General features: G+C 40.1%; 1 protein-coding gene across 1 annotated transcript in view; it reads right to left on the bottom strand.

Moving 5' to 3' along the window:
• Nucleotides 1–27,113, bottom strand: part of BLTP3A (bridge-like lipid transfer protein family member 3A) — a 55,830-nt gene that overhangs the window by 14,725 nt on the left and 13,992 nt on the right. Inside the window, exons 2-10 of the mRNA XM_056845226.1 lie at nt 15,929–16,091; nt 12,167–12,205; nt 10,933–11,024; nt 7,979–8,168; nt 6,972–7,112; nt 6,317–6,487; nt 3,476–3,647; nt 1,345–1,431; nt 754–924 (exon numbers count right to left, since the gene is read on the bottom strand). Coding sequence (XP_056701204.1) covers nt 754–924; nt 1,345–1,431; nt 3,476–3,647; nt 6,317–6,487; nt 6,972–7,112; nt 7,979–8,168; nt 10,933–11,024; nt 12,167–12,205; nt 15,929–16,091 — 1,226 coding nt within the window. The remainder of the gene's footprint in view (nt 1–753; nt 925–1,344; nt 1,432–3,475; nt 3,648–6,316; nt 6,488–6,971; nt 7,113–7,978; nt 8,169–10,932; nt 11,025–12,166; nt 12,206–15,928; nt 16,092–27,113) is intronic.

Genomic DNA, 27,113 nt, shown 5'->3' with positions numbered 1-27,113 from the left:
GTATAACGCTGCCACTCCACCCCCGCCGCCAGAAAAGAGGAGGGAAGGAGGGAGGAGAAGCAGGCAGAACAGTAAAAACACCATCTACCATACCGCAGCCCCCCTGGAGCTTTTCCATCCCAAGCTGCCACTTGTATTGTCTCTATTAACAGGCAGGCCCACTGTAAAGTGAATCACTGACCCTTCCTTCCCCTTATTTCTTTTTGATGGTTACCAGAGAGGTAAGGGGACTGTTGTCATGGTAACCTGGTAAGTAGAGCCCAGCTTAATAGTAAGGGAGGGACATTCCCCTTTTCTGCAAGCCTGCTGATGCACAAAGTAAACTCTTGCAAGATATGTGCAATTTGGCAGATGCCAGAGTCAGCACTAGCTTCTAAGACAGATTCCAGGTTTGGTTTCGACTAGCCCAAATTCAGACTACTAGAGACATCTCTACCTGCAGCTTGGAAAGAAAAAAAAGAGGAATCTGCTTTCTATAGCACAGCCTCTGTAGTGCACAAATATAAATGGTGGAACCTTTCCAGAATTAAGGCAAAACTTTAACATGGGCAGCATTTCTAGTGGTACCTTTATTTTATTGTACTTTGTCCCTAACTTGGACAGCTTCAAAACAGTACCTGAACTATTTTGGCGTAACATAAGGCAGAGGTTTCAAAAACTATATGCAACAAGACTTCATTCGTATAGAGGGCATTGTCACGATCCCACAAATTACTGAATTCCTGTGCATGGAATGTAAGTCTTGTGTGTTACCTGGTCTTTTTTTGAAGGGAGACTCCCCTGCTGCAGTTTTAGAGAATGAAGAGCTTATTTCTTCAGCATGATTTCCCATCTTGCTTTGGAATTCATCCACCAACTTTTTTGCCCATTGTTCTCGGGTCTCCATGGCATCACAGTACTGCACCCAGTGCTTGCAGCTATCCCCTGCACCAAACAGAGACTTTATAATAACAGTACTCCTCCCTCTCTGAGCTTCTTCTCAAGCGTTTGAGAACTCACATTTGAGAATATTTGATTGGAGCCACTTTTCCCAAACAAACATTAAAAATAATTTTCTTTATATTGGAACCTTGTGTCACTATTATTTGCTGCTATATTTCCAGACAAATACGTTTGTTTGCATGCAGTATTCTCTTTCCAGTGCCACCCATTTCATCCCCAAACTCATCTTGCCATCTGGGTTTCAAACCAAAAATGTTTTCAAAGCTATTGTCACATCGCTACCCATTACTGCATCTTAGATCATTTCTACACCATCAGTATTTATTCACAAGAAATGTATCCTGGTTACTCATTTGTTCTGCTCTGTCCTAGAAACAAAATGAATTAATGAAATATTCTTACCAGCCCAATGGAAAGGATAATAGTCAAAAGCCATCCTCCTGAAGGTTAGCTGCATTGCACCTCCCATTATTCCATGCCTGGAGGTTCCTATGGTATTATGGAACAATTAATATCAAAACACAGGGCAACACATAGTCATATATGAGAAAAATTAGAATGATAAAAGTGGACATTCTTCTCTGAGAGGCATCAGTACGGGATTCTAATAATGACAGAGGAGGATGCTGAATCACAGTGCTACAAGCACCCCAATTTTATAATCAATACTAATCCTATCCTCTTTTTTTACAATAGAATACCACCAAGTCCTGGCATCCAGCTTAGATTCCATTGAGGCGTCTTAAACTATTCTTGGGAATACAGCTAATACACACGAAGAAATGTCTGTCAGTTGAAACATGGGAGGGAAGTTGATACTATTTTATATATTTATAACACTGATACTTTCCTTTTTTGTCCAAAATACGATGAATCAATGCAATAATATTTATCAAAATAACACAAATATACAATTGAACAGGTACCATCACTTTCTTGTCAAAAAACCCCTAATTCATAAACTTGTATTTAAAGCACCTGCCCATACAAAAATCTTTTCACCTGAAGGGAGGACAATTAGATGCTCATAGGCCCCCTTAGCTGCAGTATACATTCTATTTTGTTACAGTGAACTACGTTTCTTCTAAAGAGCAAAAATTATTTCTCTAACAGGTGACTTCTTCAAACACAGCTAGAGTGTGAATCCATCTGTCTTTAAGTAGAGGAGAGTGAATTCAGACAAGCATTAGTATGTAAATGTTAACAGTATGTAAATGTGAATAGCAGGCATGATGGGATTAGGTGTGGTATGCAGAAGAGTCTGTGATGTTCAGGGGAGAAATGGGCGTGGAGAAATCAGCACTGGTAATGAGCCGTGAATGCAAGGTCTTTATTCAGCCCAGGTAAATGCATTGACTTTAGTTTGAATATCAACTGTAATTCAGCAGTTTCTCTTTCCAATCTCCCTTTGAAATTCCTTTGTAAGAGAACTGCTACTCTTAAATCTGCAACAGAATGTCCTGGAAGGTTGAAATGTTCTCCCACTGGTTTTTGAATATTGTGGTTTCTGATTCACATTCTAGCTGTATCTGAAGAAGTGAGCTGTGGCTCACGAAAGCTCATACCCTACCAGAAAATATTTTTGTTAGTCTTTAAGGTGCTACTGGACTCTTGCCCTTTTCTACTACTGCAGACAGACTAACACGGCTACCCACTGTGAATTATCTAATAGGTGAGTTATCCCTAAATCTAGAGTGAGAGATTAAAAACTGATAAAAGGAAGTATTTCTTCACACAGCACATAGTTGTGGAACTCCCTGCCCCAAGATTTGGTGATGGCTGCCAGCTTAGAGGGCTTTAAGAGGGGAGTGGACATTTTCATGGAGGAGAGGGGTATTTATGGCAACTAGTTAAAATGGATACTAGTCTTGATGCATACCTATTCTCTCCAGTATCAGAGGAGCATGCCTATTATATTAGGTGCTATGGAACACAGGCAGGATGCTGCTGCAGTTGTCTTGTTTGTGGGCTTTCTAGAGGCACCTGGTGGTTGGCCACTGTGTGAACAGACTGGTGGACATGATGGGCCTTGGTCTGATCCAGCAAGGCTTTTCTTATGTTCTTATGTACTTCAATAAAAACAAATTGGGGTCCTTTGGAAAGAAAGAGGATAGCAAGATGGAAGGATCGTATATTACTTTTTTGTTGCTGTTTTTTAGTTCCACAGAAGTCATATCTAGTGTTGGTCTTCCTGACTACAACTATCAATAAAAAGTGTTTGTGGCATTTAATGACATTGGATAGGGAGAGGGTAATTTCTTATATATGCATAAAGCTTTAGATAATTAAGCTGATGAAAAGCATGCGCTCTAACTGTTCAGAACAAAGAAAAAAGAAAAAGATAAACTGGAAAAAGATTCCAGGAACAACAATAAGAGCAAAGAACAGACCAGTCAGAGAATTCATCAAAGATTTAGGGAGAAGTGATATATGGCAACCGTAGGAGAGCAATCACACAGGTAAAAGATGAGAACTATGAAAACCCAAATCCACTCAGCAAGAAAAAGCCCTATAATAGCTCAGCATCAGGTACCTGTCTCACGAGTGTGACTATCGTCACAGATGTGAAGGTCCAAGCGGGAGATGAGAAGATGGTAGGAAGACTCTTTCATGTCATGCTTCTCAAAGTACTGGCTGATTGCTTTTGGGCTGCTCCCAAATGACTGAGGCCAAGAGTGTTGGGCAGTGGGAGCAGGTGGTGTGATCTGTAACATAGAGAAATTAAGCCCAGAGGTATCAGTCTAGAGTCAAAGGGTTTTACTTGATCGACTGCTTGATGGTATGTCAATAAAGGTATTGAAATTTGAGTCAAAGGGGCACAATGGGATTCCTATTTTTTCTGGGTGGCAGCATCTTAGTTTGCACTGAAAAATCTCAAATGGTACTTTGCAGAGATAGTTATTTTTTATTAATTAATTAATTCTCTCTCTCTTTTCTCCCCAGTTGGAACTCAAAGCAGCTTAGACCATTTCCCCTCTCTTCCATTTTCTAATAACTGCCCTGTGTGGTGGGCCAAGCCGACAGTTTGTGACAGGCCCAAGGTCACCCAGAGAGCTTGCATGATAGGATTTGAAGCCGGGTCGCCCAGGGTCCTACTCTACCACTCTATCCACCACAATGGCTCTCACACCATTTGATACAATAAACAGGGGAAAGGGGTTTTGAAACACACAACTTCATTTCAATGTCTCTCCATGGGTTCAACTAGACAAGATGAGTGAGCAATGAACAGGTCTCCTGATTTTGCCCTTCTGTGTGGCAAACAAACTCAGAGGAAATTTCTGAGATTTCAAAACTGAAACAGGGGAAAGAGTTAACCCCTCCCTCCCCCACTCCCTGAACTGAAGTTTCAATCCAAACTAGACCTCCTGTGACAGCCATCTGCAGTTTAAAAAGCAATGGCAGATCTATTCACCATCATGTGACCTGAACTTTACTCAGAGCAGACTGTGAAATTCATCACATTGAGAGTTTCTATGAGGCAATATTTAAATCATTTAAACAGACAAAGTTTAATTAAGCACATAAATTCATTCCATAAAGAACCAAACTGTAAATTAGCAAGCCAGGAATAATACTTCTGTTTTGACTGTAACTCGATTTGGAAATATGGGATAGGGTTAATATGACTACCCATTCTGAAACATCACTTTGAGGCCTGTGGATGAAGCAAATTATACATAACATTCAGTTTTAATCTGCCTCTCCTCTGAGTTTCACCAGTTTTAATACAAAGCTACTGTCTATGAAGCTCTTGCAATCTGAGAAAATGGTCATATATTTTCCATCTGCTTACAGAACCATGAATTTACAAAATTTGGAAGAAAGTCAATTTGAAAGATACAATAAAAAAACCCAGAATGCATATGCTAGCCCAACAACCAGAATTTCTAAAAAGTTAATTAGCCTACTGTAATCGACTATTTAAGCAGAAACTAAAGAGAAAATAAGGAGGATAACATTGCAGTAGGGCTGGGGTGGGCAAAAGGCAATCATTATCTTCTGGTAGATCCTTGGCTAGATCGTGGTAATTTCTGAAAACTGCTCACTCAAGACCAGTTGGAACCACCAGAAGTCTTTATTACCCAGTACTCCTTGGCTTAAATATAGCTCTCATAACAATCCTAGTTTTCTTACTCCATCTTGTTTTCCAGGACGTTCCCACCCTGTGAGGCCTGGCCCCCTACTAAGGCAAATGGTCTAGTTCTTGTTCTCCTTGGGTACACTGCAGACCCTTCTCTCTATTAAGGTCATAAATAAGAATACTGATATAAATTTTTAAATTGTGAATAAGAAGGATCAATTGTGCCTCTCTCCGCTTCAACGTTCCTCAATGGTGGCATTACCATTGACTATCCATAACCAGGTCTCAGCTGTAACGTTTGACCCTGGAAACCTTGGGGCATTGTAATTCAGATGTGAAGTTGTACTTGTATGGGGAGATACCCCGATGTATGGTTCAAGTGTGTAGTAAGTAATTGGTTCCACATCCTGGGGGAGCCATATAGCAACTGAATCCAGCTAATGGATCTCAAAGCTCGGCCAAACAAAAACATTGATCCTTCAAGCATGGAGACTGTTCAGCTTTGCAATAAAGCTGGGGACAGATGCTGTTTAATTGTATATGAAAAAATAGTTTGCAAGGGGACAACTCAAGGGTTATAACTTAGAGGTAGTTGCATGATGCTGAGTGGAGATGCTGAGTGGAATTCTGGCCATTGGAACAGGGCTTTCCCGTCTTCCTCTTCCTGCTATATCCCTTTGCACCTTCTGAAAAACCACTCCTGATCATGGGGGTTGGGAGAGATCGTTAATACAAGTATGGGATGTGTCATGGCAGGCTACAGATGGAGAAGGGAATCCAGTGACATTACAGACACCATCAATGCGCAAACAAGGGTATCTTCCATTATGCAAGCTTGGATTTGGATTCAGCAATGTCAAATAAATTTATCTGTTGAACACCCCTCTGTGAAAACTAACAAACCCAACAAAGCAAAAATGAAACCATTTTAAAAATGCATCCTGCCTTTCTGTTAAAAAGTGATAAAATAATCAAATCCAAAGAGCAACAAAACAAATAAGCAGAGCTAGCAATAAAATGCAAATATCTGAACACTGCCAGATTCATTTCCCTGGTCAGGAAAAGGTGGGTTAAAAATCTAATAAATAAATAACATTTGAGTAAATAGTTCCACAACTGTGGCATCATCACAGAAGACCTTAATTCTAGAGGTGTGTTCAAATGGAGATCCTAAGCAGTTGGTGGACAGATGATGTCTTATATCTAGTTACAAACCTCTTAACGGTTCTATGCCAATTATGCTGTTATTCAACACACCAGATGCCATTACATACAGACAGTGCTGCTTACTTGGACAGGTTCAGGAGCCAAACTTTTCCTCTGCTGGGCTGACTTCTCCATGGCTTCACTCAAGGACTCTGCATACTTCATCATAGCCTTCAGCTGAGAGTCAGTCAATACCCACAACAAGTCATCTAGGAGGAACATTAGCTTGGATGCCACCACATTGCAGTCCTTTGTCTAGCTCCCAAATAAGGAAAGAAAGAAAGTCAACACAACCATTTGGGCCAAAAGCATCAACTCCTGGTTGCTGCTGGTGATCACAATGTTGATTAAATGGCCTATTGCAAAAACATATGCCAACAGCATCAGCAGGAGGTGACTCCTCTGTCTGACAGTGTAACTGAAGACAGATGGTGGGGGTTACACTGTACAAGGCCCTGCTACTACCTGCAATTTACCTCTCCTCTGGGAGAGGAGGCAGCAAAACAGTGCCACAGAAGACAGTCTTCCCCTCTGCAACAGCTCTAATCCAATGGGGGGGAGCTGCGACCCGTTTAAAGGTCAAAATACACATTTGGCATTCCTTTGACAAAGCTCCAGAATTACACTTAGTTTAGCCCAATTTTTCAATAGTAGTCCTAAAGACACCAGAATAACCTGATCTGAATCCAAGTCTTGCATACTGGCTATTTCACCACACCAGCAGAAAAATTATTCTCACCTTTCTCTTAAGGGATATTTGGATTCTGCCCTGATTGGTAATAAGCCTTAGAGGTGTGGTGATGGGATCTTGATCACCATTATCTGTAGCATCTGCCTCTATCCGAAGTGTCTGCCAGGTAAGTTCTTTAAACGTTAAAACCTACACAGAGAAGAGAGAGGCATAAAGAGAAAAGATGCTGAGCTTCTAAAAATACATACAGCTACATGTTTTAAAAACATTGACAGAAAAGCAATACTGAATGTTTAAAAGAAAAAAGCCAGAATCCTAAGCACTCACGTTTTTCAAAAGGGCAGCTGGCAAAAAATCAGCACTAGAGCCTTGGCTCATAGATGTAGAGATGTAAAGAGTTGGGGAGACTTCAGAATCAAAATCCTAGCTGATGCTTGGAAGCTTTTTAAAACTAAACTAACTGAAGCTCAGATAGGAAAAGTACCACCAAGTCTAAAAGCCTAGACCTTTGGTGCAGCCTGCAGTTCTGGTCACCATATATCAAAACAGAAAGCTGGAAAAAGTACAGAAGAGGGCAACCAAGATGATTGAGTTGGAATACCTTTCCTATGAGGATAGGCTGAAGAGTCTGGAACTGTTCACTTTAGAAAAGAGATGACTAAGTAGGGATGTGAGAGAGGTTTATAAAACTATGCACAGACTGGAGAGAGTTGACAAAGGGAACTTTTTCCTTCCCCTTCCAAAATACTAGAACTTGAGGTCATCCAAAGAAGTCAATGGGCAAGAAATTCAGGATAGACAAAAGGAAATACTTCCACATTCAGAGGCAGTAAGCCTCTGAATAACGGTGCCACCATGGGAATGCCTTGGCCTCTGTTCACTGTTGTTGGCCCTCCAGAGTAAATGGTTGGCCATGATGTGAGACAGGGTGCTTGACTGGAGGGGCCACTGGTCTGATCCAGCAGGGCTCTTCAGTCAACTCAAACAAAATCTACAAATCCTTGTGAGTCTGCAGAATATATTCCAAGTTATATGTCTTTTGTTTGTTGTCTTACCTCCCCTCTATTGGAATCACTAATACGAGTAAAGCGCAGGTCACTTTGCTGCCAATTGGGATTGACGCTGTATCCTTGGAGTTGCCACAGTTCAAAAGATGCATGAAAGGCCTTGGAGTGAATCTTGATAGTGATGGAATTCACAACAATAAACATACCCTCCACTACCTTCTCAGCAAAGCCATATTCACTGTAGGGAAGGAATTTTTTTTTTAATATGATAGTGCTCCAGAGTAAAAAATTTTAGTTCAGCTGATTAACGTACACATACCACTGTTAGATGACTGATTCATATTCACACACATAGACATAAGGAAAACTTTAAGTGACCTCCAGGATTATATTTTTTCACAGTTCATATTGGATTTCTCCCTACCCATGAATAATACTAACATAATTATAGCAGCATATTTTAAGGCATTAACTGTATTAATTGTGCTTGTATTGAAACATTTTAAGTGATGCTCTAATGCTTGAATAATAAAATACAGAGGAGCAATTCATACCGTTGTGGTGCTTAACCATCCAATATGTCCACAGTGGTACGGCTTTGAACATGATAATGAATGGATTTGGTTCAGACATAACGGCTAGCTATGGTTCACTGTCATGGGAACACGCCTAGAGGGAAGACCTCCCCTCCCCCTTCTCTGGCATATTTAACAATCCAACCATATACTCCAAATTTCACAGAAGTCCATATTTACCATTATGATATGTAATAGTTTGCAGAAAACACAAAAACTATAATTTACTAGCTGACATGTAATGGCTAACAATGGTTTACCGTGAAAGCAAAAGTATCTAATTATCTGGATGTACTGGAAGGAAGATCAGAGCAAGCCTGAGCCCACCCCTGGTTTGTTCACGTAGTGGCAAACTGTAGTTGTCTATTACATTAGAAACATGTGTGTGTGTGAAGTGCCGTCAAGTCGCAGCCGACTTATGGCGACCCCTTTTGGGGGGGGGGTTTCATGGCAAGAGACTAACAGAGGTGGTTTGCCAGTGCCTTCCTCTGCACAGCAACCCTGGTATTCCTTGGTGGTCTCTTATCCAAATACTAACCAGGGCTGACCCTGCTTAGCTTCTGAGACCTGATGAGATCAGGCTAGCCTGGGCCATCCAGGTCAGGGCCCATTAGAAACATACCAATTTAAAATCCTGGGCGTGGAAAAAAACCAGAAGGTTATTTACCTTGGGTACAAAAGCAAGATCTTGTACATATCAGCTATGTAAAGACTGACATATCTAGGCCAAACCCACAAGCAGGGATTGAAAGTGAGCAAAGTTCATCACACCCAAAGTGTCTGAAGATTGGATAGCTCAAGATAACAACAAGTGAAGTGAGCCACATATTAAAAGGGAAAGTAAATCACTACGGTCATATGACTGACAAATCTGCTTGAACACTCAAAACCTTACAGGATAGAGCAGGGTCCCCAGTGGGGTGCCCATGGGCACCATAGCACCTGCCAACATCTTTCCTGGCGCCTGTCAAGTGTTTTTAGAAAGTGGGCAGGGCTAGTTGGGGCTTTTGCTCAGAAAGGCTTCTGATTGGCTACTGAACATTTGCTCGGTCATGTGGATTTTTAAAAGCATTGCTTTGGCAGCAGCTGCCATCACAGCACAAGGATCTTTATTGTGTGGTTGGATGTGCCTTCTGCAGCATCAATTTTGTGTCTGCCATATTGTGGTTTTAGGTTACTGGTAAGGGTTGTCTTCTTCAAAATGTATGCCCTAATTTAAGTATTCACATTGCTTGGATATGTTAATACATTTCTACTCCACTCTACAGACACTTAGGGCATTTGTGAATCCTGTTACTTCCTACTTAGTAATTACAGCACACTATATCTTGGGCTTGCCCAAGAGAGCATTCTTGTAATATATAGATGAATCCGTTGGTATGTATTAAGTGTGGCAAACCTTGCTTCAGTGCAGGTGATTAACGTCATTTTACCTCTATAATTCTATGATTAACATTAAACAGAATAGTACATATGTACTTAGTGCCACACAATGAATAAATCTTGCTCACCACAAAAATATTTATTTTCTAAGGTATGTACAGTAGCGAAGTTAGAAAAACCATAGTATTCTCAAGTACAATTAAGCTGTATCCTATGCTATATTTTATACAATGGGATCTTCTTTTGAATCACTTCATTTTCATTCTGATCTCAAGGCTCCTTTCTCCTTTTCATTTGGCATTTGAACATGCCAAGGGAGCCCAATTAATGTTTCAAAAGCTCTGCCTCAGAAATACATTACTCTGATTCAGGGCTGTTTTTAACATCCCAAACAAAATACCAGCTCTTTGAATTACGTGTATATGAGCTTTTAATACAGTTGAATGATACCCCAGAAGTTGTATAATTTTTTTTTAAAAAATCATTAAAATCTTTTACTAAGTATATGCTACTTAATAGTTCGCGTACTTCTCAAAATTTACAATGAGTGGTACCACTCAAAGTTTTATGCCTGATTTGTACAAGAAAAAAAATTAATTTTATTACACGTTGAAGTAATTTTCTAATCAAATTTATATATTTCAACTATGACTAATATAATAGGTTATAAAGACTGAGGACCCAATGAGCTTAGAAGAGTGCAACTCTCCTTAGGACTGCACTGTAAGTGACCAGCAGGTAGAAACTCTTGTGTCAGCTCACCCCACAAGCTTCCAAGTCTCTTACTCCAGGCCTAGGTGGAAAATATCAAAAGCTCTCGAAGTGAAGACCAATTATACCTTGAACTGGAAAAACATCAAATACAAATCAGCATCTTGTGTAGTTTAGCTCTAGGTGTAACTGCTGCTGCTACTGACTCTTACACCCTGTCAGCTTCCCAAACAGAACCCAAAGGGTGGGGTGGGGAGGAAGACATCAGTCCTGAGGAGAACATGGAAGTAATATCAAACCCAAAAACAGTTACTAAACAGAAGTAATATTAACCTCTGGCCTGAAGCTAGAGCAATGGGAGATTGTCCATTGGGTGGCCGGGGCTCCTCGCATGTTCGCATCTCAACTTCCACTTTATCTAGATACTAAGAAGAGAATCAAACATGAAGAAATTATTATTACATGAAAAAGGTGCTTTTTATGCTATTTACATTGCAATCCAGAGAACACTTTCCTGTTCAGTAAGGTTAATTGAATAGACCAGAGTAGGATTGCTCCCTTAGTAGACTTTTACTTAGACTTGTACTTAAAATATCTTGGCTTCTTTGGAAACTGCAGAATCAATTCATATCACAACTTCAATTAGTACAGAATGCTGCAGCCAAGATACTGACTGGAGTGGGTCATAGGGACTATCATTCCAGTCTTGGTCCATCTTCACAGGCTCCCAATCTGTTTCCAGGCCCAGGGGGATTTGGGTATTTTTTCTCTCCCCATACATTTTTTTAAAGCTCAGATTTTCCTGCAAACCTGAATGTTTTCTTGGATTTGCAGAAAACTCTATCCTAAGTCTGGGTTATATCACTAGTGTGAATTTTTTGGCCCACATGGTGGGACAACCCATGGCTATTAGATAACTAGACACTTGCATCTGTTCATTAATTAGACACCAGTAAGCCAATAATCTCAGATCTGCATGGCCCAAACAGACATGGGCTCAGGATGCTAACTCATTAGTATTATAGTATATTTTTATAATTTAAGAAATAAAATCTCTCTTTCATAATTCTTGAGATTATATGAATGGGATGGGATCAGGGGGATCAGGGGAGGAGACATGAATATGTTACTTGTACCAAGCCCAGAAAAATTATATCTGAACCTTGCAAAAGCAGTTTAGCATAGCTGTATCTGACCTGCTAACAGATGCAAGTCTCTTCTAACACTAGGATTTTTGTCAGCTAGCAAGTACATTCCCAAGAAAGAACTGTATAGCATCAGAAGTGGCTCACAAATATACATGCCATGGAGAGACTTAACATACTTAGTACTGGAACAACAATTGTTCTTTCTTTCCTGCATTCTAATATTAACCACATGACTTATACAAGAACACACCTGTGAATCAAAATAGCAATATGGAAAATAGCCCTACATGGACACCAATATGGCCATTAGCAGAGGTAGTCATACCTTCATGCGCTAACATTAAAAAATGTCCTTCTTTTAGAAACAACTCAGACTTGCAAGCTCTTAATAACAGAAAGAAAATAAATAAGACAATTACCAGACAAATTGGATGAGTCTTCAGTTTTGTCCACTGGATCTGTAACAAGAAAGCTGATGTTAAATAAACAGAAACTGCTGCAAGGGTTAAATATGCTGCAGGGTGACACTAATAGGCTCCGTTGCAAGAAACTCCTGCTCTGAAAAGTGATACTGTAATAATAGCTCCATGGGAATAGAAACTCGGCGGACAAAATTATTCCTTATCAAATGCACTTGGCATACAAACAAACAGATTTACTAAAGGACAACAATCGCTGTAGCTCCTTAGATCAGATTTATTGTACCATGAGTTTTCCTGGGCAGACACATAAATACATTATCTAGCCAAATTAGAGACAATAACTTGGATCCAAAGATCCCTCTGCATCAGCAGTATGCATTATGTTGGTGTGTATATGAGCGTGTAGGGAAAGGGTTGTTGATTTTCCTCTCGATCTGTTGTACTTTTCCCAGAATGGCTCCAGAGCAGTTTGTGGGGAACACAGAGGGGTGGGCAGGAAGGAAATCACCAACACATCCTTTCATGGGTGGCAATGCCTCCCATAAATCTCTGAATCCAAATCAATTTCACTTTTGCAATGAAAGCCACCCCTAATTCTTATTCAAGGAGCAAAATGCTTTAAGATTTGTTAATGAACTTTTCATTCCAACTACCTTAACAAGCTTCTGTTTAAGTATGGCAGCCCTAAGACCAGAAAAAGTATGTTCAGGAACAATTAAATATAACTTTTATCCTGCTAGTTTTTGCAGGTACTTATTTTCTAACATCCAGTTGAGAGCCAGGTGCTGTTTGTGTAAGACTAAGCCTAAGGAGACTAGTTTAAATCCTCACTTTCTTGGGCCAGTTACTCTCTCCCAGCCTATCCTACCTCGTACCATTGTTCTGAGGACAAAACGGGGAAGGGGAAAAATATACGTAACACCCTCAACTCCTGGAGGAAGGAAAAAATGTAAGTGTGATAGACAGAATGTGTTACAGAAAGATGGGGCTGCATACTTATGTGTGCTAATGAAGATCAAACCGTGACTCAGGTTACACATGAGATAAGGTGTTGCTCACAGTTAGGTAGCCTTACCTTGGCAATAACTTACTCCATCAATTGTGGCAGCTTTGCATTTTTAGCACAGGTTGCTTCTTGCATGAACTGGTTAAGAGTAATATTGGCTTGTATCCAACAGTTTTTTAAAGATTTAAGAGCACTTAATTTTCTTAAGAGGTGGAAATTGTCACCCTCCTAATCCACTCTTCTGCTAAAGCTCACTTGAAATTTTGTTTCGGGGGGAGTCAGCAGATCCTCAGGGGGCAAAATAGGAGGCAAAATAGGAGTCTGGATTGTTTGGAGGGAATCAATGGAAATCACCACCTCTTTTAAGGAAAGTCTTTAGAATCATAGAATCATAGAGATTGAAGGGACCACCAGGGCCATCAAATCCAACCCCCTGCACAATGCAGGAAATTCACAACTACCTCCCCCCTCCAGACCCCTAGTGACCAGAAGATGGGCAAGATGCCCTCCCTCTCATCATCTGCCTAAGGTCACAGAATCAGCATTGCTGACAGATGGCCATCTAACCTTTTCTTAAAAACCTCCAGGGAAGGAGAGCTTACCACCTCCCGAGGAAGCCTGTTCCACTGAGGAACCGCTCTAACTGTTAAAAAATTCTTCCTAATGTCTAGACGGAAACTCTTTTGATTTAATTTCAACCCGGTGAGTGGGGGGGGATGGGATTTCCACTCCTGTGAGTTTTGTAAGCCCCCAACTTGTCTATATACTAATGGCAAACTTGGCCAAATCTGAGGATACTTAAATCCAGTGATTGGAGCTGTGAATGTGCAAGACAGATCTTTCGACAAACCTATAAAGGGCCCCAGGATTGGAGAAAAATGTGAAATCTAAACAAAAAACACCATGGGGGGGGGGCCTTAAAAAATCTGATAATGATAAAAGGTGTGCCTGCAGCTTTAAGCAATTGATTCCCTCAGTGGCTGTTGCTAGGCAACCACAATTTTCCAGATAGAGGGCAGGGTCCCTTCCAGAACTATCTTGGCCTTTGAGGGAGGACTCACTGCAGCTAGGCCTGACTAAGGCTGTCAGCTCCAGGTTGAGAAATTCTTGGAGATTTTGTGATGGAGTCTGTGGATAGCAGGGTTTGGGGAGGGGAGAAGCCTCAGCTAAATATAATGCCATTGAATCCACCTTCCAAAGCAGTCATTTTCTCCAAGGGAACAGATCTCTGTCATCTGGAGTTCAGTTGTAATTCTGGAAGATCTCCATGTCCCACCTGGAGGTTGGCAACCATAGAGATGGAAGCAACCTCTGTGTCACTTGATACCACCTGACTTGCAAGACTCAACTAGGCCTGGCTGCTTGCTAGTGTTCCAACAGCAGCCACCCCATGAAAGCCAGTGTGCTGTAGCAGTTAGAGCTTCAGAGTAGGGTCTGAGAGGCACAGGTTCAAATCCTCATCTTGCTGTGGAAGCTCACTGTGTGATTTTGGACCAGTCACATACTTTCAGCCTACCTACCTCACAGGGTTCTTGTGCAGATAAAAAGGAGGAGGAGAGAATTATGTAAGCTGCTTTGGTCCCCACTGTGGAGAGAGGTGGGGTCTAAATGAAGTAAATGAATACTAAATATGGCTGAAGATGGGAGACAGTTAAAAGGTAGGTTGGTGAGGTGAATGGCTGAGAAAGAGAGACTGAAGCAGGGAAAGGGGAGAGGATATGGGGGTTGCTAGGAGGAGGGAAAGAGGAAATAATGTGGGAAAGGGGATAGAGGAGAAAGTGATGTGCCCCCAACAACTCCTTGAGTGTTTCCTACCATACAAGTAGGTCTGGCCTAGCATCCGGCAACACACAAGTGGGCCATAGTTTTCCTAGGTAGAAGCTGCTGGGAGGAGGAGCTGAAGACAGAGGGACAGATAAAAGTAAGCTGGCTGCTGGGTGGGAAGGAGAGAAGAAACAGGAAAAGGGAAGCCTTCAGGAAAGGGACGGAAGAAATAGTGGGGAAGGGGGAAATTAGATGCCCCCACAAGCCCTTGTGGGTTCCTACTTGTATTTTCCAATTAATCCAAGTAATGCTCATGTCAAAAAAGCAGTACTGTAAAAAGCTACCTACAGTAGGTAGCAGACCCCCTAGGGCCACTACTATGGGAACAGATCAAAGCTGCCCTTTTAATAACAATCCCCTCAACCATTTTGCATGAAATTTGTGCCTCTGTGCCTAATCCTAATGGAGCTTAAATAATTACTCCCTTATTTCAATTGAAAAATCAATTTCCTGCTCCCAAAAGAGCTTGGGGCAAAGTTTTCAGGAACAGAATATTTTGCCCAGTATTTAACACGAACTGTTAAATACAGTCCCTGTAATTACACATTTAAACAGAACAATTTTTATTGTAAAGCCTAATAACATAGCATACCAGCAATTAATTTTAACTAGGCTGTTTGTAATGTCTGCAGCAGTTAACATACAGAACTTGATCCTCTCCTACCAGTGACTGCAGTAGATCTCAAGGCATGTGAACAGGGAAATTAGTGATCTGTGTACATGGCCAGAGCAGATAAGAAAGTGAAAGGTGGGTGGGCAATGGGCAAAATAGACCAGGAAATGTTTTCACTGTTACAATTCTGCTACAAACAGAAGATGTTCAAATCTCTTTGTCAAAAAGCCTAACTGAGCAGTGAGAATCCCAAAGAAAGCAGATTGTAAGCAGCCCTGGTGGAGTATGCAGACCACAGTTAATCATGGTAACTCACCCTGATTGAAGCTTTGTTACAAAAGACCCGAGTAATAGCTAGCCAGGTGGGCAATTCCAATACATTCTGCAGAACTTCTTCATCCAGTTCGAGGTTGGTCAACTGCCCCTGCCCTTTCAGTGTGCTCAAGTTGATTTTATCTGGGGAGAGATTCTTTGTAAACCTGTGGCCAAGAAAAAAAATTAAAAAATGAAGATCATTGCAGATAACTGAAAATACTGCAACACAGCCCTAAAGAAATGAGTTTAGATCTCATCCTGAGCCATTAACCTAACATAATGGCCTGCAGCAAATCTGTGTCAAGATCATGATCTGTTCACAATCTGTAAAATGAGAATAAGGAAGAAATGGGGAAAAATCTACTAGCTGCAGTGTCCTTTTTCAGATGGTTGCAGATACAATGATAGACTATTAGCATTCAGGATGGTTTTTGACTCTGCTACCTAATTGTTTTTGATGATAGAGCTGTTAATTTTTTACTGGATTTTATTTTTATATTGTTTTATTATCATTGCAATCTGCCTTGCCCCTGACCTGGATAGACCAGGCTAGCTCAGTCTCATCAGATCTTGGAAGCTAGGCAGGATCAATACTTGGATGGGAGACCACGAAGTCCAGGGTTGCTACATAAAGGCAGGCAATGACAAACCACCTCTGTTCGTCTTTTGCCTTGAAAACCCTATAGGGTCAACATAAATCAGTTGTGATTTAATGGCACTTTCCACCACCAATCTTCCTTGAGTCCAGATTTGAAGAAAATCAGGCTAAAAAATGCTCTAAATACATACATACATTTTGTGCATTAAAATTGCTACATAATAACAATGTAGTAGAATTACTATCAAAGTCTCTGTCAGGTTGCAGTCACGTTGGTCCAAATAAAAATCCAAAACTAAACACCATGCAATACCTTTTATTAGGACTAACCAAAATAACAAAGGGCATGCAAACTAAAGGTCCAAATACCATCTTCACCCAATACCACCAAGCTATTCAAGTCTGCCTGACACACAGCCAAGAGGTTTTAACTATCTTTTTCACACACACACCTTTTTAAGCCTGATAAAGGGTTCTGGCAGAACTCCCAAAGCCTTCTCATTGTTAAATATTATTTTAGGTTTTCCTATCAGAAGAATATTCTGAATAAGCATTCTAAGCTCTTGCTCCTTGCTAGCCTAACAATCAATTTGTCTAGTTCTTCCTCTTGAGAACCATAGTCCTCTTTCAGTTTAATCACCTGTTGCTAGTTTTCAAACAGATGTCCAAAGACCACAAGATGACCCAAGAATTCTAATAATGAAGAAGTGCATATGATTTATTTAGTGTATTTTATGCCATCGTTATTCTAAAGAGCTAGGGGCTGTAAATATGGATCTCCTCCCTTCCATTGTATTTTCACAACAATTCAGTACAATAAATTAGGCCAAGAGAGAATAATGAGTCCATTGTCGCTCAGTAAGTTTTATAGCAGGAGGGAATCTGAACCCTGGTCTTCCCAGTCCTATGCCAATACTTTAAGAACTGTACCACGCTAGGTTTAGGAGAAAACTGATGTACTAGAATGAAGTGGGATGGACATGGTACATGGCAAATGAATACTTTAAGTGGCAGGAAAGTGAGATAATGAAAATGATTTAAAATTAGGGGCTTTTCTCTTAGAATCCAGCCCTTTGTAAACCTCAAACTGCAATCCTATATCCCCTTATTTGAGAATTAAAACCAGCTGAATTAAAACCAGCTAATGGGATTTAGCTTTGAATAAATATGCACAGAATCATCTACAGATCTGGTAAATCTTGTGCGCACACTTCCAAACCATTTATACATATTGGCTACTTGCCGCCATTACCTAGAAATTCATTTCAAAAGATAACCGCTATACTTTCTCTATTGTTAATTGCTATTCCGTGACCAATTTTAATATATATATATATATATATATATATATATATATATATATATATATATATATATATATATATATATATATATATATATATATAACCCTTATCTAGGGTTAAATCTGATTTAACCCTAATCTGGAATTTATAGCAATTTGTGGTTCAGGGCAGCCTTGCTGAGGGATACCACAAATATATTATCTGGGATTTTTCACCCTAAATATACAGTAAAGATGTGAACACCACTAGGGAACAGTTTAAACACTTAATTCTCCCTCAAATAAACTGCTGCGCCATAGTTGCAACAAGCAGCATACAATATTAATTTACCAAAAAAATCTATTTATAGTGCATAATATTAACATGTTTCAGCATCATGCTGAGCTGGTGCAATGTGGCTCTATCCAAGCCCTCACAAGGATGGTAGAGAGAACAACAGAAACCTTATTTCCTTTTCCAGTATCTCTGCAAAGCATGAAACACCAAAGAGATATGGTCTGCACAAGAATGTAGCCAGCAAAGAGCTGAAATTACATGGTGACATATCTGAATAGACTGGGATCTAGAAAAGATGAAGATTACATGCCTGATGATTTAGTAATTATTGAAAGCCCAATAGTATTTCACACACATTCCTCTATGCTAATTCTTCACAGAAGCCCAGCAGGTGGAAAAGAAAAGGCCCCATTGTTAGCAGAAGTAAGATTAGATACCCGCATTAATCATGCCCTGTGGTTCTCTCGTTTCCTTTCCCCTGCACTGCCTGCATATGTGCTTCTCTATTGTGAAAGGCACAAAGGCAGACTTCAGCAAAACTCTGCCAGAAACTCACTAGAGGAAAGAGCAAAGGACGTTATTCTTGTCCTATATGATTATCAGCAGAATCAGTACAAGGTTTGGCTGTTAGAAATAGCAACCGATCATGCAATCCAGAATTTGCTGAAGATCAACATAGGTTACATTTACATGTTCCAACTAGCCACACTTTCTGCATTTACCAGCATACACAAGTGATCAACACTGTTCACACGGGTAGCATCTAGGGCAGAAACTTTCGTCACTATGTGTCGGAAAGTCCATAAACAGGAGGGCTTGAGAATGTACAACACTGTTCAAAAAAGATGTAGATAAAATGGAAGGGCTCTTCTGTTTGATGGAGGAGGAGAGGATGGTTTTTTGCTAATTCCACTGTCCAGCTGCAGTCCACTGAGCCTCTTAAAATTTTGTTCCTGGTGGTCAGCAGATCCTCAAAAACAGAGTGCAAATTGGGGATCAGCAATAGAAGAGGAGAATTGGCAGAAAATCCCCCTTCCAAAGATGGAAGTGCCCTTCTGTCTTCAGAACCAAGCAGTAGGATACAAGCCATTGCACTGTTCATGTAAATAAGCCATTTGTTGGGCTGTTAAATGAATAACGGAAGCCAAGTCTAATTTATGAATTAACCATTAGGGAGCTTCCATGCTGGGGCTTGTTTTTTTTTTATATGTCAGGCATGCTAATTCAGAATGCCTAAGGCCTGCAAGCCACAAACTGAAAGCAAACCAATCATACTGATCTCTGATAATGCAAAATACCAGACGAAAATAACCACTGCAAATTCTAGGGTGGGGGCAAGAATATTTGTTAGGTTATCACAGCCAAAACAACACAAAGTAAGGCTTGGCTCATATAAGGTAAGTTTCCACCCTGTAAATCCTAAATCCTCAAAAATTCTCTGGTGACCTAGGTTTCCACTTCCACTCAGCACATCTTTTCTTAATCAACCTCAGACCAGTGGTTCTCAAACTTTTTGAAACAAGACTCCATTCTAAATTTACTGTACTTTTCAGGGCCTACTTGCAAAGTAATCCAATGCTACTTTGCACTTCCCCAACATTAAATGCATGAATGACACCAGTATTTTTTAATTCTTATAAATACTATAATATATAGTACGTATTTACATAACTGAGCTACAGGCTATATTTCATTGCCATTTTGCACATTATGCAGAGGTAAATCTAATTTTGCCACTGTCCCTCCCAAAGCTTCTTCCCACAGCCCATTCTATTCCTCCTTTCCCCATCTGGCCTTGCAACCCACATGTGAAGGAATCATGACCCAGTTCTGGGTTCTGACCCACAGTTTGAGAACCACTGGTCTCAACTTTTCTCATTCAGCAAATTGTAAGCCTTTCAATCCTTATGGATCAGCTTTCCTTGACCGCTGAATATAATGTAAGAATTCGTGACAACTGATTATGGAAAATTATGATTTTATCAGTCAGGCTCTGGGAAAAGGCCTGTTCTTGTTTCCAAGCAGACCCTCTATGTGAAACTGCTACTCATCATCGACAATAACCTACTCAGAACTGACAACGAGCACGAAATCAAGCCCTGTGAATACCGTCACATCTTCTCTAGTCCTTTATCCATGTTGACAAAAAATTAATTCTACCTCATCATACAACCAGTTATACTGTTAAAATACCTGGAGATTTTTGGGGCAGAGCTTGAGGAGGGCAAGGTTTGGGGAGGGGAGGGACTTCAATGCCATAGAGTCCAATTGCCAAAGCGGCCATTTTCTCCAGGTGAACTGATCTCTATTGGCTGGAGATCAGTTGTAATAGCATGAGATCTCCAGCTAGTACCTGGAGGTTGGCCACCCTATTAATTACATTATTCTGAAGTAAAGAGAGCATATGGTTTATTATCATAGATGAACTCAGCATTCCAAAATAAGACAAATATAGCCCATTTCTGAATAAAAGTATCCTGCTTTACTTTTCTCTCTCTAATCAATATATATAATATGTAAGCTTAGACATCACCACCATACCCCATATTCTATGGAACCATTTCCTAACAGGTGCAGGAAGAGGTGTCCCCCCCCCCCCCATAGTGTGTTATGGTTATTTTTGCAGCTGGTAATATGTTAATGACTTCCAAATCATTATATTTTACATGCCCTTTAAGATATTCCAAAATCCTTTAAAGGATCAGCATAGTGCAGTCCCAGAAAAAAAAAAAACCAGAAAAAATCAGAAAAAAACATGTTCTGATGGAAAAACTGGAAATTTTGGCAGTACTGAACAAACTCCTGTGAAATATTTTCTCTTTCCAAATGAATTAAATGCCTTTACAGACAAGGTGGGCATGTTGTAGACAGAACTGTTCCACCAGGCCTACACCTGAAGGCAGATGCGAGTCTTTCCACTATCATCATTTGCTGGCCTCCCCATCTTCCCCCCTGGTTTGTGGGTGCACTGCCAACCGGGTCTGTCTCGTGGCCATGATTTAGAATTAAATGCTATCTTGTTTAAATGTATTATGAAGTATAAGATTTCAAAGTATGTTTTAATGTATGTTTTCATTGGTGTTTTATGCTTATGCTGTGACCTGCTCTGAGCCTGGCTTGCCGGGAAAGATCGGGATATAAATTAAATAAATAAATACACACCTCTTTAATCCAAGATGCATTTCTGCACCTAGAACGATACCTGATCTCTATGAGGGGAGCATGCAAGCTTCTTATTGCTTTTCAGCACGGCATATCTTCTGCTGTCATTTTGATCTGACTTGTGGTCAACCTTTTCATCTCTCCCTCAAACCACTGAGTCACACTTACCCACAGACTGGGTAAAAAGTAGCTTATTGCCCTTCCTTGCAGGAGGGAGAAAAAAGATGAGAAGGAGGTGGAACTGAACTGCACTGAACCTCAGAGGAAAACTGCAAGTTTCATTTATTTATATTTTTATCCTGCCCCCAATCTCCAGCCAAGGCTGGGCTCAGGGCGGCTAACAACGTAGTATTTGATAAAATAAAATGCAATGAAATACAATAAAATCATTGAGAACTTAGCTCTCTTTAACTAGATAGCAAAAAATAAGATACATGTACTAAGATAGCATAGGGTACATCAGTAGGGTTGGAAGCTCCGTGTTGGGAAACACCTGGAGATTTTGGAGGTGGAGCCTGAGGAGGGTTGGGTTTGGGGAGGGGAGGGACTTCAGTGGGATATCATGCCATAGAGTCCACCTTCCAAAGCAGCCCTTTTCTCCAGGTGAACTGAACTCTGTTGACTGGAGATCAGTTGTAATAGCGGGAGATCTCCAGCCACCACCTGGAGTCTTGACAAAAACTAGTGTACCAATGCTGTATTAAACACGGTTAAATGACAAAGTCAGCACGTAAGCTCAATGTTTATAATCTTAATGACAAAATAACATACACAAGAAAAATGGACTTTTCTGTGATATATTCCTTATATACAAAAACAGAAATATTCCTTGCATATAATTCCCAAAAACAAAGACATTCCTTGCATATAATTCCCTGTGTTAGTCCACACAGAATACAAAACCAAATCCGGTCTTGCTTGTAGTCAATGTTCCAACTTAAATTAGAAGGCAATGTCCCAAAATAAAGTAGACTGTGGATTAAATTGTTCCAGGTGTCACATAACAAAACATACTCAAAACCAAAAGTCGCAAGGCGACCACCTTTCCAGCACAAAGTGATCAATCACCATAGCTGCCTGCCGAGGGTAAACAAAAGAGAGGAACGCCCCCTGCTCGTAGTATTTGGATCTCATGTATTTGCATGCATCCCAAGATAGAAAAGGGGAAAATTGAATCCCACCACAGAGCTCGGAATCCTAGTGGGATACCATGCATTTTCCAAAGGGTTCAGAATTTTAAATCCAAAGAACTTTAATGTGAGAGTGATGAATGTTGTTTATGTTGATGAAACAAGCTATTATGAAGACCTACTGCTGCCTCTGAACAGCAACCTTGGATTTCCTCTGTGGTTTCTGATCCAAATACTCACCAGGACCAACCCTGCTTAGTTTCCAAGATCTGACAAGATCAGGCTGGGACATCCAGGGAATGGTCCGTGCAAAATCACCACCCCCATACAGGCTGCCCTGAGTTCCTTGGGGAAGAGCAGGATAAAAATTAGTAATAATAATTATAGGCTTGCAAAGAAAGGCTTTTAGTTTTTAGGGATAAAATGTCAGGGTAATCTCAGTATTGTATGCCAGGCAGAGTTATAATTCTCTAGAATTACTCCTTTGAAAGTTTATACATCACCAATAAAGACAAAATACCACCAGTAGTATTCCATACTGAAATATGAGCCTTCCCTTGGGAGTCTTTGACACAGCTTCTTAAACCACATCATTACAACTTGGTCCTCATAGTAAACCCACATTAATGGAGCCAAGAATCCCTTGGTTTTGGCAAAAACATTGATCATTGGTAGAGGAAGAGATCAATGATTTATAAACACTGACAAGCTTTTAAGGAAAAGAGCAGATGAAGCTTCAGATTTAGTAACAAAATGAGCTTGGTAGCCATCTGAGCACCAATCTAAAAATAGATCTATTTGGGAAAGAAATAGACCTCGGCTAGATACCAAACATCTATCAAGAAAAAAAAGCAGCAGCTTAGAAAACACTCCAGTATTCAAAGAAAAGAATAAAAACGCACGATTTACAGGGGAAAGCCATGTAAGGAACTCAGCTGTTGGTATAACTGTGTAGCATCCAGTCCAGCTGAGAAGCATAGTATTTTTGAAGGCTGAGATCAGAGACCCTTTATGTGGGAGATCCATCACCAGATCCCAGAATATTTTTTAAGGTGAGAAGAAGCTGGTAGGATGTTTTATTGAATCCTGGTTTCATTGCTGAAAGGACTAGTTATTCCCATCCTCCAGCAACTTTTCATTGACAGAAACTTTTTTGGAGCTGTTTGGACTGCAGTTGGGGAAAATACAGTGCAACTGTTCTAGAGGATAATTTCTAACAGGAAAACAGTGCAGGAAGGAGAACTACATTCAACCAGTGCAGCCCTATCCAAATACAACCTGCTCTCTAGCATGTGCTAAAGAAAATACATAATATATCATGCGATGACCCTGAAGAATGACCTACTATCCGAATATTAATATGGGTACCAGTAAATTTCTGTGTTTATGACATTTCACTTCAGAGATACTTTAACTACTTATTGCTTCTGTTTAGTCCAGCAATCCTTTCTACACGCAGAGCAGTTTTTGACCAACGTTGGTGAATACGATTTACATCTTACTCCCTACTCAAACATACTGCTTTATTTAAAGACAGAAGTATTACTTGAATAAGAATACAATTTAATTTCACACTTCAAAGTACAAGAGAGGTAGCACATAATGAACAAGTCAATTAAAACAACCAAGGCTTCATTGAGTAGTGAAATAATAGTAGTAGTAATACGAAATATTAACCATACCGGTTTGTGCCACCTTCCATGCCTGTATGTTTATATGGAAGGTGACAAATGAGGGTAGATCCCTTACGGCTACAGAAAAACTGCAGGGGATTTGAACAAGCTCCCATTGTATTGTAGAAGGCTTTCACGGTCAGAGTTCATTGGTTCTTGTAGGTTATCCGGGCTGTGTAACCGTGGTCTTGGTATTTTCTTTCCTGACATTTCGCCAGCAGCTGTGGCAGGCATCTTCAGAGGAGTAACACTGAATAGCCATGCAGATTAGCTTTGGATTTCACACATTAACAGATCACTTCAGGATACAATGGTTCCACATTAACATACCACACCCCCATTAGCACATTATCTTGATACTTACAGGACAATGATTAGCACATTACCTTTGATACTTTTTGCAGGACAATGATTCAGCTCAACCCAACCCCTTTCTGACTATATATTACTCTTCCTACACACTTGACACTGAGAGACACTGTCCTTCAGTGTTACTCCTCTGAAGATGCCTGCCACAGCTGCTGGCGAAACGTCAGGAAAGAAAATACCAAGACCACGGTTACACAGCGCGGATAACCTACAAGAACCAAAGTTCCCATTGTTTCCCAAACACAGCAGGTTTCAGGTTGTACACGCAAACTTTCCTCATTCCACCCCCCAGGAATATCCCTAGAAGCACAGAGCAGCAAGCAAGCACCACCCCTCAGTTTGCTGGGCATGGAATTCTACTGGCTGAGTTAAGCAATGGAAAAATTTAAGAAGTTAAGTAACCACAGAATAAACAGGTGGTATAATATTGTACAGGGAATGGTAAACAAACATAAACTAATAAAGCTTAAGAATTAAAAAGTTCATCCATAAAAGAATGTGTGCATGTACACACAGTGTACATTAGTTGGGTCACCAAGAATTCCTACCATATCATGGATGCTGAAAACTGACAAGCCGATTTTCAAGGTGATTAAAAGATGAACCCAACAACAACAAAAGCCCAGACATTTTGAACAAGACAAGTTCAAGCATGAATCACACTTTTTTGTAAGGTTCCTGGCATTCCCATCTCTGAAGCAATATTAGTGAATAGTTTTGCATCAGTGCAATTGGCAGCAGGCAGTATAATAGCTGAGTAATTGCTGGTTGCGCATGCTTGATCAACATATCCCAAATCATCATAGAGTGCGTTTTTATGACTATGTGCGACTTTTGTGCCTGCAAGCTGGCAGCATTCCTCCCACGTCTCCTGTTTCCTTGCTCTCTACAGCCTGGGCCCTTTCCTTTCCTTTTAATTCTACTTATTCCAAAGGCATGTGCCTGAATGGCTTTTAAAAAGCCTTGGTCGACGTAATTTTATGTTTCTTGGCTTGGAGTTGTGCTTAAGGACATAAAATTCCCAGAAAATTTGAAGCTGGGGGGGGGGGATTTCCTATTTTTTTCCATGGGAGGATTGAACTATATGAAATACATACACACCTAAACTTATTTTACTGCTCTAACAACATAAAATGCATTATTTATAACTTAGCATGTAAAATAATATCATTTGGCTCTTTTATGCATTTTAAGCTTTATGCCTTTGTACTCAGACTCAGGTTTTATTTTGGAGTAAACTTGCATAGGGTTGTGATTGTAGGAGTGCTTACCTAGTATACTGAAGATGGCACTGATACTCATGATTGAAACAATTTCCGTTCCTTGCTTTGGAATTTATTCTTCCTATTCATACTTTATAATTTAAAGCTTTAATCCCAGCAACATCATGGCAGATGAATCTTAGCCCCATTTTATTGCTGAAAAAAATCCTAAGAAACATTTATGCACAGAAGTATCCAAAACCACAGTGAATATCACCAAAGGCCAAGTTGATTCAACAATATAGTCTAAGCATCTCAAACAACTTTTTAAAAAGAGAACTATCCTTGTTTGTCAAACAGAAAGCTCATAAGACCAGATCTCTTTTGGGGCTCTATAACAACTGATGGTCTTGAAGTGCCCAAAGTATGCCCCGTGTCATTAATATAAATATGTACCTATCTTTACAACTTTCAGCAGTAGAAGGCAAATAAAAAATCCAGTTTGGTTCTTCCTTGTTTTGAGGTTTGTGCCTCAGGCCTGAGCTCAGGCCTGAGCTTTAATTTTAACAAGGGAATTATGTTGACTATCTGTCAAACGCACAGAACCTTTAAGAGGAGCACCTTTCTGTATTAAAGTTTCATTCCAGTAAAAGTTTATCAGCATTCATTTTTAACAGCTCAGAGTTCTGTGGTTTTAGTACTTCCCTTCAGCTGCAACAAGATATGACCAAATGAGATGCTGAAAATTTCTCAGCTACCGAAGGAGGCTATGATATAAACAGTGCCGAAAGTAAAGCTCTCCTATATAAGCAGTGCTATCCCGTTCAGGAGTGCAGGGGAGCAACTGATGTATTCTAAAATGGGAACACATGGATAGTCAAAGATTAATAAAAACAGGAACAAACATATAGCCCTGAAAGCACCAAGAAGAAAATAATGGCCATGTTTTCTGAATGACCAGTGGTTCTGATTGTAGCAACCCAAGGACCCCCTCTTTTTTCCCTTCTTTTTGGAGACTCCAATGAATGGAATGATTAGCAGCAGTACCATCCTGAGTTACAGCCTGCTAATTCATTGAAGTCTATGGGCTTAGAAAATAGTGTAATTCTACTTAGGCTGGAACTGCTAGTGTACTCCTTTTATACTCATTAACTTCATGAGCCCTATAATTCACTCCCCAAATTATGAATATTTACTCTCTATAAACAAAAAAGAAAATTGCCTTTTCATCTTATGAATTTTTTTTGCTCAGCAACTACGGTACTGGCCTATACTTGAGACATACATAATAAACACATTTATGAATTACACAAGCAATGAACCATGCAACATTTTCTAAAATTAATAAAAACATCACACACAAAAAGTATACCTTCCTGGATACAGTGAGTAAGCAGTTTGTTTAGTTATATGATTCCTAAACAATAGTTCTTCATCTGAAGAAGTGAGCTGTGGCTCACGAAAGCTCATAC

The sequence above is a fragment of the Euleptes europaea genome, chromosome 2 (genome assembly GCF_029931775.1).
Source record: "Euleptes europaea isolate rEulEur1 chromosome 2, rEulEur1.hap1, whole genome shotgun sequence".
Taxonomy (NCBI): domain Eukaryota; kingdom Metazoa; phylum Chordata; class Lepidosauria; order Squamata; family Sphaerodactylidae; genus Euleptes; species Euleptes europaea.
Note: the sequence above shows the minus strand (reverse complement) of the source record. Positions and strands in the feature narration are given on the sequence as shown.